The sequence below is a fragment of the Fukomys damarensis genome, unplaced genomic scaffold (genome assembly GCF_012274545.1).
Source record: "Fukomys damarensis isolate Sample0158 unplaced genomic scaffold, DMR_v1.0_HiC HiC_scaffold_8, whole genome shotgun sequence".
Taxonomy (NCBI): Eukaryota; Metazoa; Chordata; class Mammalia; order Rodentia; family Bathyergidae; genus Fukomys; species Fukomys damarensis.
In genome coordinates this window covers 22,840,805-22,854,514 of record NW_022900920.1, presented here as the reverse complement: position 1 = coordinate 22,854,514, position 13,710 = coordinate 22,840,805, and the positions used below count along the sequence as shown (strand labels likewise).

General features: G+C 39.9%; 1 protein-coding gene and 1 pseudogene across 1 annotated transcript in view; one reads left to right on the top strand and one right to left on the bottom strand.

Annotated features, from left to right (window-relative positions):
• Adrb1 (adrenoceptor beta 1) overlaps positions 1 to 13,710 on the top strand; it is a gene marked incomplete at its 3' end in the record, with an annotated part of 35,846 nt that overhangs the window by 20,824 nt on the left and 1,312 nt on the right. Inside the window, exon 2 of the mRNA XM_010634662.1 lies at positions 13,434 to 13,662. Coding sequence (XP_010632964.1) covers positions 13,434 to 13,662 — 229 coding nt within the window. The remainder of the gene's footprint in view (positions 1 to 13,433; positions 13,663 to 13,710) is intronic.
• LOC117285324 lies at positions 2,165 to 2,288 on the bottom strand (annotated as a pseudogene).

The window sequence follows — 13,710 nt, the reverse complement described above, 5'->3', positions numbered from 1 at the left end:
GCAGTACAAGCGGACAAGATGATCTGAGAGTGAATAGGTAGAGAAGAGGATCCAGGGTGCTCCCTACAAAGAGACCAGGCAGTGGTGGGAGAGCTGATACCGGAGGCTCAAAAGGAGCTACTTGTGATAAGGGAGGAAAACTAGGGAAATCATTGTCCTAGAATAAGAAAGAAAAACTGTTTCAAGCAAAGTAGAATAACTACATCTGTCAAAGAGTAAATATATGCATAGTCTAGGCAGACATGGCCAGATTTCCCTGCACAGGCCTGGAACCTGGTTGCGCTCCGACTGGCAATGCATGGTGTGCTCATTTCCCCTAGTCTTGCCAACACAGTACTGTCAAAGCATTTGCTGAGCTCCAAAGTGAGAACTACATCTCAGTGTTGTTCTTACTTGCAATTGCTTTATGGAGAGTAGGGTTGAGAATCAGTTCAAATATTCAAAGGTCACTTCTCTTCCTTTTGTTGGGAGCTATCTATCTGTTCACAGTCTTTGCCCATTTTCTGTTGAGCTGTTAATCTTTTAACTTTTAATTTAGGGAATGCTGTAAGTATCAGGGTGTTGCTCTTATGTGATGCATCATCCCCTTCTTGTTTCTGTAACCATACTCTCTCCTAGGTCTTCCTGCTTCCCAGGATCTCATCTCTGAACTTTGGAATTTCATTTTCTCTTGTGGATGTGGGTACTCTTCCCTTTGAACCTTTTAAACATCAATAATGCCTGTCTCTGGCTGCCTCCTTGCCCTTCACACTCTTCTGTGGCATCCCTCCCCTCCCACCTCTTTCTCCCCAGCAATTCTAATTACAACTGTGTGCTCAGCTACCGAATCTGTATATAACTAGATGCTAAAATAGGACTTTCTGATGTCTGGGTCCAAAAAGACACCTCAAAGCTGGGAAGAAGGAATGTGAGGTGATACCTACACGTTCTAAAGAGAAGTGCTAGTACATCTGTGCACACTTCAGAACTGACCCGCAAAGGCTGCCTGCACACACCCAGCCTCATACTCAGGCTCCTGACAGAGCCTTGGGAATTGATCCTGAATTTCTGGAGTGTTGTGGGGATTCGATGCTGCACAGTCATCACAATGCTTTTTAATGTCAATTGATCATGGATCTTAATTTCCAACAAATACATAGTTTCAAAAAAGAGAAAACTAGATGAAGCCATCTTTTCCATGAAAAGCTCAGGCTTTGGGGTCACACTGACCTGGGCTGAAGTCGTATTTCATCATTCGCTAGTTATGAAACTTAAGGCAAATCAACTTCTCTGAACTTCGGTAAAAGTATCTGACAAGACTATAACAAGAATTAAACGAGACATCGACATTGACTCCCTTAGCACTGTATCTCTTACTGTGTCATGAGGTTTGAAAGAGAATTATTAAATTACTACATCAGAAAGAATACATATTGTTCACCGATTCTATTCTGTCTTTAATTTGGGCCATTTGGTTGGGTATTTTCATAGGGATGCTACTTACCTTCATGGTTGCATTATGAATTTTCCAGAGACAGTGCTCTGTAATGTGTTCTGAAGGAAGTCAAGAGGAAAATAAACCAAACTGAAGTATGGAAACACAGCTTGAGAGCTCAGAAAAACTATTTGCTCATCATAAATTAAGTTAAAAATATAGTTGCACAAACAGATGACTAAATAATACTCAGACCCACAGATTTGAGCTTTTAAGAGCTGTCTTATATAAGATCATTCAACTGAACTAGCCAAGCCATTAAAAAAAATTTAGATATGACATTTTTAAAAATAGGGATTCGTATACATCTAAATCTGTGCTGTTTATGTAACATGGAGATAGCAGATCTATCTGTGAAGAGGAGCTGGCATCGGAACATACAGAACAGCATACTATGCTAGCGTGATCCCCGGATTGTCCCTACTTGGTAAGCATGAGCATCTGCTTGCACATTCAGCTCCTGCCATGGAAGGACCCAGGACAGCCTGAGCCATACTTAGTATCAAACGGCAAGGCGAGTCATCAGTGTGAGCTCTTGGTTTTGGTTGGCTGAGGTTTGGGGAGTTTTGTTCTTTGGTATAAAAGTCAGGTTCATTTTGACCCACAGCCAGGAGCAGGTTAAATTTTATTAGCTTTGCCATTTGTATACAAAGGATAATTAAAGAAACAACTTAGGAACACATAAAACTAAGAGGGCCACAGAGCTTCAGAATACACAATAAACAAACAAAAAAGAATATACAATAAACCCATTTCACTATGTTGAAAAGAGCTATTTCTACACTTGATCTTAGCCAAAAGGCCGAGAAGCGATTGAAAAGAGCTATTTCTTAGTCAAACCTTTGTTAGTCGATATTTTAGGATCTGAAGCACTTTCTCAATCAAAATCATGATTTCAAAGTCATAAAAATCCTGTTTTTCAGTGGATTCTATATGAGTATCTGATTTTATCTTGCCTCAAAGGCCAGCTTTGTTCTTCATTTATAAAGGTTTGTTGTATCTTTCCTGGTGAGTTATTTGCTGTCTGTTACACTAATTCTTACTTGGGAAAAATAACAGCCATGTTTCAGCGAGGAGGAGAGATCTTGAAGGTGTCTCTGCAATGTCAAAACAGCCTGTTAAAAAGTAGTCTACAGTAAATCAGCTAACTGAATTAACTGATTTTTCTCCTCAAATCCAAATTATTGAAGCGAAACTATTTTTCAACTCAATTTATGAGAAAAACAGTTGAGTTTCATCCCCATCTTCAGCATATGCCTAAGAGGGCCATGCCTCATACTTTTCCTGCTTTGCTAAGATCTACGCTGCTTACCCAGCGTGCATGTGACTTGTTCTGACAACAATCAATTTGTGCTACTCATGATTTTGTAACAGATTGAAACCTTGTAAGAAACAAATTCTGTTCTCTAGGGTCTGAATACCATTTATTTGGGTAGCTGTCCTTAGACAGTGAGATAGGAGAAGTCATTAGATGTATCTTCTGCCCCAAAAGAAATAATAAATATAGCACATATACAATACAGATGACTAGGGATTATACATAAATTTTCTCATATATGTTAACACCATGCTGAAATGTGTCCCTCTAAAAAGAGTGTGTTAAGGTCTTAACCCCCAGCACATCAGAATGTGACCTTATTTGAAAACAGTCTTTACAGAGGTAGTCAAGTTAAAATGAGCTTGATCCAACATGACAGGTATCCTTCTTTACAAGAAGGAGAAGTTGGGGCACAGAGACAGATGAACATAGAAGGAAAGAAGGGTCTTCTACAAGCCAAGACACAGTCTGGAGTAGATCTTTCTCTCACAGCCCTCAGAAGGAAGCAATTCTGCCAACACCTGTGGTGTGGACTTCTAGTAAATCCACTCATGTCTCCTCAATCCAGCACCACTGGAGAACAAGAATTCTCCACTTTATCTAAACTCATTTTCTAGATGACTGAAGTCTTCTTGAAAAGAAGTCCAAAATTTTCATCCTACCATTTCTTCTTAACAAAAATGTTTGTAAAATGCAGTCTCTACATTCTCAAACCAAGAACAAGAATATTCTCTAATCCTCTCCTGGTGATGTGGGTTTGGCCCTGATTGCTGGGGCACAGAACAACGGCCTCACTGGTTCCCCTGGTTTCCTCCTCGATACAAAGTTCCCTCATGGCCTCTCCAACTTCCCTCATTCTCCTCACCCTTTCATCCCAGTTTGCTTATCCTAGCCGGTTGTGAAAGAACAGAAACCAGACAATCAAAACATTAAAATTGTTCTGAAGTAAAATTAATCGTTCTGGGTCGGAGCATGAAAGACTCTTCTAGGGTTAAACCTCATGGACTAGGAAAAACTCTTTTCTTTGGTGGCTGCCTATGTATGCATTTACTTCTGGTTCTCAGAGATGAGAACGTCAGACGCCTGGTACTGAAGATAATGCAATGTTATACTACCTTGACCCAAAACAGGTCAAAGGGTTTCCTGGCTTCCTTGAAATCTTATACATTTATATTTTTAAAAGGAGTTTGGATCAATTACAGCTTGGAAAATAAGCTTCCCTATTAAAAGCCCAGCAGTGTTTTGATTTGTCATTGTTATTTCATTTATCTGGGACATGGCTATACCACAGGACAGAACTCTCTTGAATGACCTTTCTATGATGCAAAATTAGCTTGGGGAATTCTAATTCCCCAAAAGGAACAATAATCAGATGAAATGACCACAAAGGAATAAATTTGCCTTTGAAATAAAAAAGTATTTACCAAATTAGATTCTTTACTACATCCTGTCGCTTTTTAAGAGATTGCATGCATTCAGTTATTAATTTTCCAACTGATTGGAAGCTACCTCTTCTGCAACTATTAGTTTCGCACAGAATGAAGACTTTCCTGCCCTGTGCCATTATCTTGTGTTACTATTCTACTGCTGTGCTGCTGCTGCTGCTGTTGTATCAGAAACAAGCGAGTAAAACAAAAGCTAATGTTTAAATACTGATGATGAATTGACCACTATGCTAAATGTCTTGCATACCTTATCTTGTTGAATGTCCCAAACACACAGATATTATCATTCCCATTTAACAGATGACAAAACATGGGCCTCAAATAACTTGTGCTGAGTCATGCGGCCACAAACTGGCAGAATCTGGATTTTAGCCCAAGTAGCCTGGGATAAGAGCCTATGTTCTTAGTTATTAAAATGTATATGTAACGGAGGTAAGTGTGTGTATATATGTATGTATGGAGGTACATGTGTATGTATACATATGGAGGTAAATGTCAAAATCACTTACTAAAATTAGTATTATCTTGCCAAAATGTTATTATCTGAAATTGCCTTTCAAAAAGGCTAATACAAATATGTGTAGCCCCCTATTGAAGACGATTTTGTTCTAAAATGTTTTTTTTTCTTTTTGTAGAGTTAATTGTGGGTTTTTAATTAGATTAGTAAGAAACTTCTATTCTAAGCTGTCTCCCAGATGGACACTGATGGAAACAATGCACAGGAGTATAGATGTGTGGGCATTTTTTAAACAAAGATAATGTTCTTAACGATGGAGCTGCGAAAGAGTATAGAATCCCCACTAAGTAGTAATGGGAGAAATGTCAAACACACCTGCTGTGGAGTGGTTGACTGGCAGCAGGAGAAGGAAGACAGGCAGGGCAAATGGTGACAAGTCAGAATACAGTCATCACTTCAGACATTTTCAGAATAAGAAAGAAACCCAGGACTATACCCGTACCAACGCCAACCCATTTTAGTGCATTTCCAGGGCTTTGCAGGCTTTTCAGAAAGCCTCAAAGATCAATCAATGCACATAGTACTCAATACCCAGTTTGGAGCAATAGTGACTAGGATGGGAAAATGACAAAGAAAACAGAGCTTGCTTTTTCATTTTGTGTTCCAAACTCCCTGACAGCTCTTAAATAAAATTCCCAAGGTTGTTGAAACTTCTGAGCCTAAGATTCTCACTCAGAGTCTTCTGTGAAATCTTAAAAAAATAAAACAGAAAACTAAATTAGTTAGTTGCTTGTCTTTTCTTTAGTGTTCTTTGTCTTCAGAGTTAGTATTTTTGTAGTACTTCTGGAAATTCACACTAACCTGGATCCACAATGAGAATTTCATTTGTGTAGATAAATGTAATTGTTGTTCCAGATGCATTATATTTAAGCTAACTGAAAAATATAAATGAACACTTTGCATGATAGAATCTCTCTACTGGTTCAGAGCTATTTTATTTTAAAAATGACTCCACAACTTGCTCCAAGTCACTAAATATATCATGCAGTGGGATGATTCTGACAAATAGTAATAGATGGGCCAATATCTTTTAAGGATGCAGATTCTGGCAATTAAAGATTTGCTTAGGAAGGAAGTCAAGACTTCATTTCCTTTCCTTGAAATCTTATGCATCTCTCTCCTTTTGCTTACATTTTCCTTATTAAAATGGAAAGGGGAACATTTCTCCATCACTGTGAAATAATTTATGTTTAGAAGAAGTCTGCAGAGAAGGTCATCGCCCCTTTTAACATTTAATTAAGGAATAATATTCTGGAAATAAAAAGCTATCATCACATGAAGATCTCCAACAGGTTTTATTCAAGGAGCCGCAGAGCTGAGCCATCATGGAAAATAAATGTCATGTCAAAGGTTTGATATTTATTTTCAAAGCAAGAAGACTGGCCGCGGTGGTTATCAAAACCAAAATAGTCTTGAGACTCTGCCCTTCTGTGACAAAGGACATGGGATAGCTCAGCTTACTTGGGAGGTCTGGAGGAGCATGTTCACAGTCTGTAAATAATGAGTAAATTAACTACAGAAATATCTATACAATACAAAGTAGGGAAACATGTGAAAGAAGGCACCTGTTTGGCTTCTTCCGCGTACTGAGGGAAAAGAAAGAAATGCAAATGATTTGCTCTGTCACTCTGGGTGAACCCCTTCAGTTAGATGCCCAGATGCCATCTCCCATAGCCGACTGGAGAACACAATACCTCCTTTTACTATAGAGAATGTGCTGGAACCCTCTTAAGGGTTCCTCTAGTCCTCAGGAATTTATTAAGTATCTAATACAATGGCCAGGACAAATGGGAGGTAAAGTGTTGAAAAGGCATCATTTCTACCCTTGAGAAACTTAAGCTACAAATTCCTTAGCTTCTTGCAACAAATTGGAACAAAGAAAGACTGCTGAAATAAAACTTAGGTTTTCAGGAATTAGTACAGGTTGTTATCACAAGCTCTGGACCTGGGCAGACTGAAGCACAACTCTTAGCCAAAATGAGTATCACACATAGTGATAATATTCCTACCGCCACTAATACTCTAAGGCAGGCAAGTCCAATCCTACAGATCTGGACAGCCAGTAAGGCAGTCCCACCCGGTCCTAAGCTTGGAACATTATTATGTGATTTTTAGCACTGTGTGGTGCCCAGTACAGACTATGGGTGACAAGAGAATGATGTATAAGAGAAGCACACTGATGTGTCATCTCCGGCTCCTGAGCCTGGCTGCCACACACAACAGAATCTAAATCTTTGTGTATCAGATATTACACGCACTTGTGTGCTGGGTGAGCGAAACACAGTGATTACCAATTATAGCATTTCAACCTACCTAAACAAGTACGCACCCATGAAGACAGGTGTTTCTTCTTCTTATTAAGCAGATATGTAAGTTTGCTTATTTATTAAACTTGGGCTTTTGTTATTTTGTAAAAATTTTTTTAAGTTAAAAGTTTTTTAGCAGCTGTGATAAAGTACAAAAAAACTGAGTTTTTTTGCTTGTGATGTTGTTATAATTGCATATACAACATCAATATATTAGAAAAATAAATGGCTGCTTGTTTTTCAAACATAAAGAGTTGCAATCAGATATTCATATCAAATTAAAATTTGACCATGTCCCTTTACAAGACTTTTGTAAGACAAGTCTTCCCTGAGAAAAGCAGCCCTTGCTTCACAACCACACCTTATTCATATCATCACTTTTAGGCAACATTTGTGAACAACTATTTTCAAGGATGAAGCATAAAAAGGGTAAGATTAGATAAAACAAATTTCTGAAGTGCACCCTGAGAACTCACTAAGAATTGCAACCACTTCCATCAAACCTGACAGTGATGCATTAGTAGATCATATAATGAGGATCAAAGCCTAATTGACTTTCCCGAGGCACACAGAGGAGAAAAACAGCAAACCGTGCCTCCTTTGGCAACGTGCAGGCAGCTAGCGTGCTGCAAGTTCCAGAGAAGAATCAATACAGCTGCGGTCTGGATGCTTATCTGGGCACATAAAATAGAAAAAAAGAGGCAGATGAATCTTCTAATTGTTCGATCCTGTGTTTAAGTAAATAAATGTGAGGTGAACCAAAAGCTTGGGGCTCTTTGTCCCTTAGCAGCAAGAGCCCCTTGTCCCCCATTTCAAATTATCTTTGTGTCTTTTGCTGTTCATCCTTGCTCCCCTGCACATCCCCTCAAGGATAAACTTGCAGGCTGGATCCTATGACTTTCACAAAAACACAGTCAAATATCCCCCAGTTTTACATTATGTTGCTCTCTTTCTTCATGTTATAAAAATATTTTAAAACAAAGGAAAATTCATTACTTATATATTAACTATATATTATTAATTTAATTTATTTTATATGTAGCCCAAAGACTATTCCTTTTCAGTCAGTTTAGCCCAGGTAAGCCAAAAGATTGGATGCCTATGCTTTAAGATAAGGTTTCAGCTGATCAATTTTTATTAATTACACAAGTGAATGAGAACAGCAGTTTTGGAAGTCAGTTTAATTTTTGCATTGAATTGCCTTCCTCCCCCCTCATACTATTTAACAGTTAGCATTAAACAGTTAGCTTGGTGGGGAAAACAATTCTTTTGCTGCTGCTAATATTTCACAACTGAAATAATGCAAAGGTAATTTATTTCTGAGAATCACATAAGCAAATACTTTTTTAAAAGATAAGGTACATCCTAAGGAAGGGCATAAAAAAGAAAAAAATTTAAAAGATGATTTGCCAATGATAAGAGCCCTTAAAAATAGTTCACTGTCATCTAGCCTCTTAGTCTCATTAGTATCTAACTGAGAAAGAAAGGCGTCAAACTCACCAAGAGGAGCTTATCTAACTGAATTGGCTCTTTTCATAAGTCCTATCACCTCTCATGGTTTGAAATGGCTCAGATTGAGTAAGGCATTATTTGATGCTTTAAAAAAACGTAAGCATCGGGGATTTAGTTCAGTGGTTCCACTGCCTGCCTCGCATGCACAAGGACTCGAGTTCAATCCCTGGTACAAAATAAATTAATAAATAAACAAACAAATAAATAACGTACAATGCTGAGATTTCAAGATGGTTTCACATACATTATCTCGTTTAATTCCTATACTACTCTGTGAGAGATCAAATGGGGAGTCCACTTTAAAGGCAAAGCCACTACGGAAGGTCAAAAGGAAAGTAACAAAGCCAGTACACAAACCTGGATCTTCTGCCTCCTGGTTCTGAACACTTTCCGATACATCCAAATTTTGAAAAATATTATTGTTGGCTCTGTCATTGTTCAGTGTACTTGTTAGACACACAAGGAAGAAGAGGAAGCAAAGAGAGAGGAAGGGGACTGGGGAGAGGAGAGCACCTTAGGATTTTCCAAGGAGCCCACTCTTTGTTATGATTACTGTTTGTGCTCCTCTGTGCTTGCTGTACTCACGATGGCTGGAGTTGTTTGTCCCTGTGTAAACTGTAGCTACAGAGCCAGTATATGACCTTAAGTGCCAGCCTTGGTACAGGCTGTTCTTTGGTTAGTTAATACCAAGTGATCGGTGTAGCAATTGGATCATTTTATGTGAAAATTTGTGTGTCTTTCCTCAAAAATAGACATTTGGCTTCTGATTAACAAATTCTTTGATTTGTTATAGCTTGATTTCAAATAGATTGATTGGCTTTAAGGCAATTTTTGTTAACAAACAAGATTTGATATATTTACCGGGTTTTTTCCTGGGAAATTAGCCCCGGATCTCCTTTGGCCTACCTCTCAGCAGTGGTGCAGTTAGGCTGCTTACTTTTATTTTTAACTCATTTTCTAGTAAAGCCACTCAAGAATGAAAATGACATTGCCAGGTTCATGGCTTACAACTATGGCTTGGTTAGATGCTTATTGATCTCTGCTCTGCATATCTTTAATATGATCTAGAACCTGATTCAAGTCATCAACAACTCTCCCAAGAAAGAAATGGCTGGATATGTAGTTCCATAAAGGAAGGCTAAGGAAAAAGTCATTTACCTTGACCATTTATGAAAAGTATGTAGTATTTTTATTGATAAGGACTGGCATGGTCCCTTTGGAAAAATCTCTTATCTATGTTCTGCTTTATTACTGAAGATATATGAATATACAATACACATCTCATGAGCTTACCCCGTGTATTTGTACTGTGTTTTGAAATGCTTCTATGAAAATATTGACTAGGCTATAGAAATATGGATTATTTTGCGAATTGTAAGCATGAGTAAAAATCTCCAAAACACATGATTATTTCTCATATATGTAAAAATGAGAATGTTAACAAGTTAAATATCACATATTTGTGAGTAAAAGCTAAATGTTAATATCAAGTAATTATTATTATTATTATTTTTTTTGGTTTTTTGAGACAGGGTCTCACTATGTAGTTGAGTCTGACCTGGAACTCACTATGTAGCCCAGGCTGGTCTCGAACTCACAGCAATCCTCCTGCCTCAGCCTCCCGAAGTAATTATTAGTAAACATGGAAAATATAAAAAATGTTTAAGGTGGTCCTGACTCTAATTGAGTTTATAATCTGTAAGGGAAGAACAGAGAGGCATAAAAAAATGAAATAACAATATAAGAGATGTCAAGGGCAACCTACCAGAAATGCAATTAGCGAGTAACTCCCATACGTCAGGGGAAGGGGAGAGTTCCAGAAGCAGTGGGCTTATGACTGTAAGAGAAATAAGACCTCAGTCATATCTCTAAGGCTACATTACATCTAAGGAGACAGAGAGGATTCTCAGTGAAAGGAACACATACAACAAAGAAGAGAGCGCAGACCCAGAAGGAAAAAGAAGACCAAACTTCAAGCTTTGGTGGGACGCATGAAGAAAGAGTAGGAGACAGTGCTGGAAAGGCTGTAGGACTGGACCGAGGAGGCCTGTGAATGCCACGTTGAGCAGTGAAGGTTCTGAAGCAAAGAGGACGTTGGTCACACTAGCATTTTAGACATAATGATTTGATTTTAGTATATTAGATTAAATGGAGCCAAGAGGATTAGGGGCAGCGAGATTAAATAGAACCCAGGTCAAGACCAGGTATGGGGTAAGGGCAATGGGATAGGAAAGGAAGGGCTAGGAACAGGAAATCTGCAGAAGGAGCACACTCTCTCAAGTGTGCTAGTTGACATTTATTGTAAGACTTTCTGTTATTTTCTAAAGTGTTGTCAAACCCATAGTTTCCTAAGACTAGACTTACTTGCAGAGTGGTACCTGGCGAAGGAGGAAATGAAGGAATTTACTCATCTTGAACTTTTAGCTGATACAATACCCGTGTAAGTTAGTGCTATGTTTGAATGTGGCTTGTCCCCACCAAAACTCACATTGAGATTTAACTCCAATGTAATGGTTATTGAGAGCCGGTGGGGCCTTTAGGACATGGCCCAGGTCATGGTGGCTCTCTTTCATGAAAGGACTAATACAATTACCATGAGAGCAGGTTAGTTACCCCTCATGCTCTCTCTTTTCTGCACATTGTGAGGCCCACACCAGAGGGGACGGCCTGAGTTTGAACATCTTGACCTTCAGAACAGCGAGCCAAAATAAACTTCTTCCTGCATTACCTAGTTTTAAGTATTCTGTTATGGCAACAGAAAACAGACTGAGGCAGCTGATATGTTGAACCTTTTTCTTGATCTTGATCTTGTATCCTTATCTCAGTATAAAAAGTGTTAGCTAAAAAATGTAAAACAAACAAATAATAAGGTCCCACAAAGTGTAGGAATTAAAGAAAAGCTGAGAACATTTTACCCTCCAAGCTGCTGCTTCTGTCTTTGTTTGGGTTTTTTGTTTGTTTGTTTGGGGTTTTTTTGTTGGGGTTTGGTTTTTTTGTTTGTTTTGTATTGCGGTGGGTTGGTTCAAGACAATTAAAGGAAAGACTCAAGAATTTCTGGGATCCCTTTCTGCCTGTGGACTTAGGTTGGTGCTCCTGTTAGAAAAACCTTCTCATCTTGAATGTTTATAATGTAATATACTTACTCCACAGAAATTCAGACAAACTTGATAAAATCTCTGAATGACCAAGAGAATTTTCCCAACAACACCAGCATCCTGACTCCATTGCTGGCTGTGCTCATAATGATGTGGTATTTACTGGCATCCCATTTCTGCCCTAATCCTCTACAACCAAGCCCTGGCCTGGCCTTATCACTCACAGAAATGCAATGCCTACAGGGACACTTAAGGTTGGCACACTCCATTCCAGTAGCACCACTTGACAGAAAAATGGCGCCGGATAGAGGGCCTCTTCGCCACATTCCCTACACCCTGCAACTCTCAGAACCCCTTTCCTGGGCAGCTTCCATTTCCATCCTTCCCAATGCTTCAGCTATTTTGTGGCTACTCCTTGACCCCACCCATAACCCCAAAGAAACCGGAAGGGAGAAGAGACAAAGGAGAAAGGAAGGGGAGATTAAGACTGGCAGAGATTGGGGTGCCTGTGTAGTCTTCTTCCCTCTCCAGCTCCTCTTTCCCGGCTCCCCCTCTTCACCCTCCCCAAGTTGGCAGAACTAGGCTGGTAAGTCCAGGGCAGGGGTGAATAAACAAATAAATCACACTCCCCAGTTGTAACACTCGAATGGTCAAGTTTAGGCCTAAAGCAAGTTCGTGTGTTTGGATTGATGTAAGAGAAGGTGGCTAAAACTGCTTGACTTTATAAACTTAGCAAGCGTTACTTTTGGCTCTTGGCCTAGCCAGCTGTAGAAGCCAGTCCCTGCAAGGTGAAAATGAGTTCGGTCCCCATGTCGATGTTCCTTACAGATGCTATTCTTTTTATTCCAATGCCAAAAAAGATGTGTGAGCATTATATAACACTATCTTGCACCTTTATTCTGTACTGACAGTTAGAAAGCTATTTACTTTTCACAGACTTAATTGCAGATTATTTTCAGGCCTGAAGTGAAGATATTACCAGGAGCAAATCAGAGGGGACTTTGCAGTCCTCAGGCTGTCTTGTCACATCACCACTGTATGCCACCTAAACTAGGCTGACCTTGCGCTCATTCCAAACCAATTCATTTGCCAGCTTAAAAAAAAAAAAAAAAAAAGGATTTAACTTTAAATGCTTTTAGATTTAGCCCCCTGTGTATTTATATTTCCTTCCCCTCTCATCCCTTCAAAGCTAATCCCAGAATTTTGATGAGCCTGGGAACCTGAGCAACGGAGAAACAACCACACAGACCCAAGAAATTTGAAATCTCAGTTACATTATGTCAACCAAAACTGATAGTACTTTTTTGTATGTATTAACCCAGCTCACATCACAAAATCCTATGAATAATGAAACACAAGTACTGGTGTTAGTGCCAAATAACAAACGTCTAGAATGTCTTCAAAAGCGTTCAGTTATTTACTCCGGACGCTAACTTGGAACACAACGTTCCGGCATACACACACTAGCCGAGGCTGGGGTGTGTGTGTGTGTGTGTGTGTGTGTGTGTGTGTGCGTGTCCCACTGGTTCTAGGCGCCTAGCTGTTACAGGAGCAAGCCTTCCCTTCCTTCGTCTACCACGCTTGAAGTACAATACAGCCCCTAGCAAGAACAGCGCCGGAAGTGCCCCTGACAGATGTGCGGTTTGCTCCAGCAACCTGCTCCGCTGGAAAGTTTCCTTTTAACCACTAACGTCCGCTTTCGATCCCCCAAGCTATCAGGACTAGGGCTGGGGAAGCGTTTCACACACACTCCGCTCGGTTGCCAGATCTGAGACCCAGTCTTACAGTCAAACTCCTCCAACCCCAGCGAAAGGACCGTCCAAGGCGCTCCGGCGCTTCGGGAACAATGAGGTCCCCTCTGCGCTAAAGGGAGCACGCTCTCCGTGCTGCAGGGAAGGACGTAGAGGGGTGCAGGGGGCGCAAGGGCACAGAAGGGAGATGGCAGAGCCCCGGTGGGAGGCGAGGGGCGCGGGAAAACGAAGAATGCAGGCGCGAGTACGGGCCGCGGGAGGGAGCCGGGCGCAGCAGGGGCGCGGAAAGAGG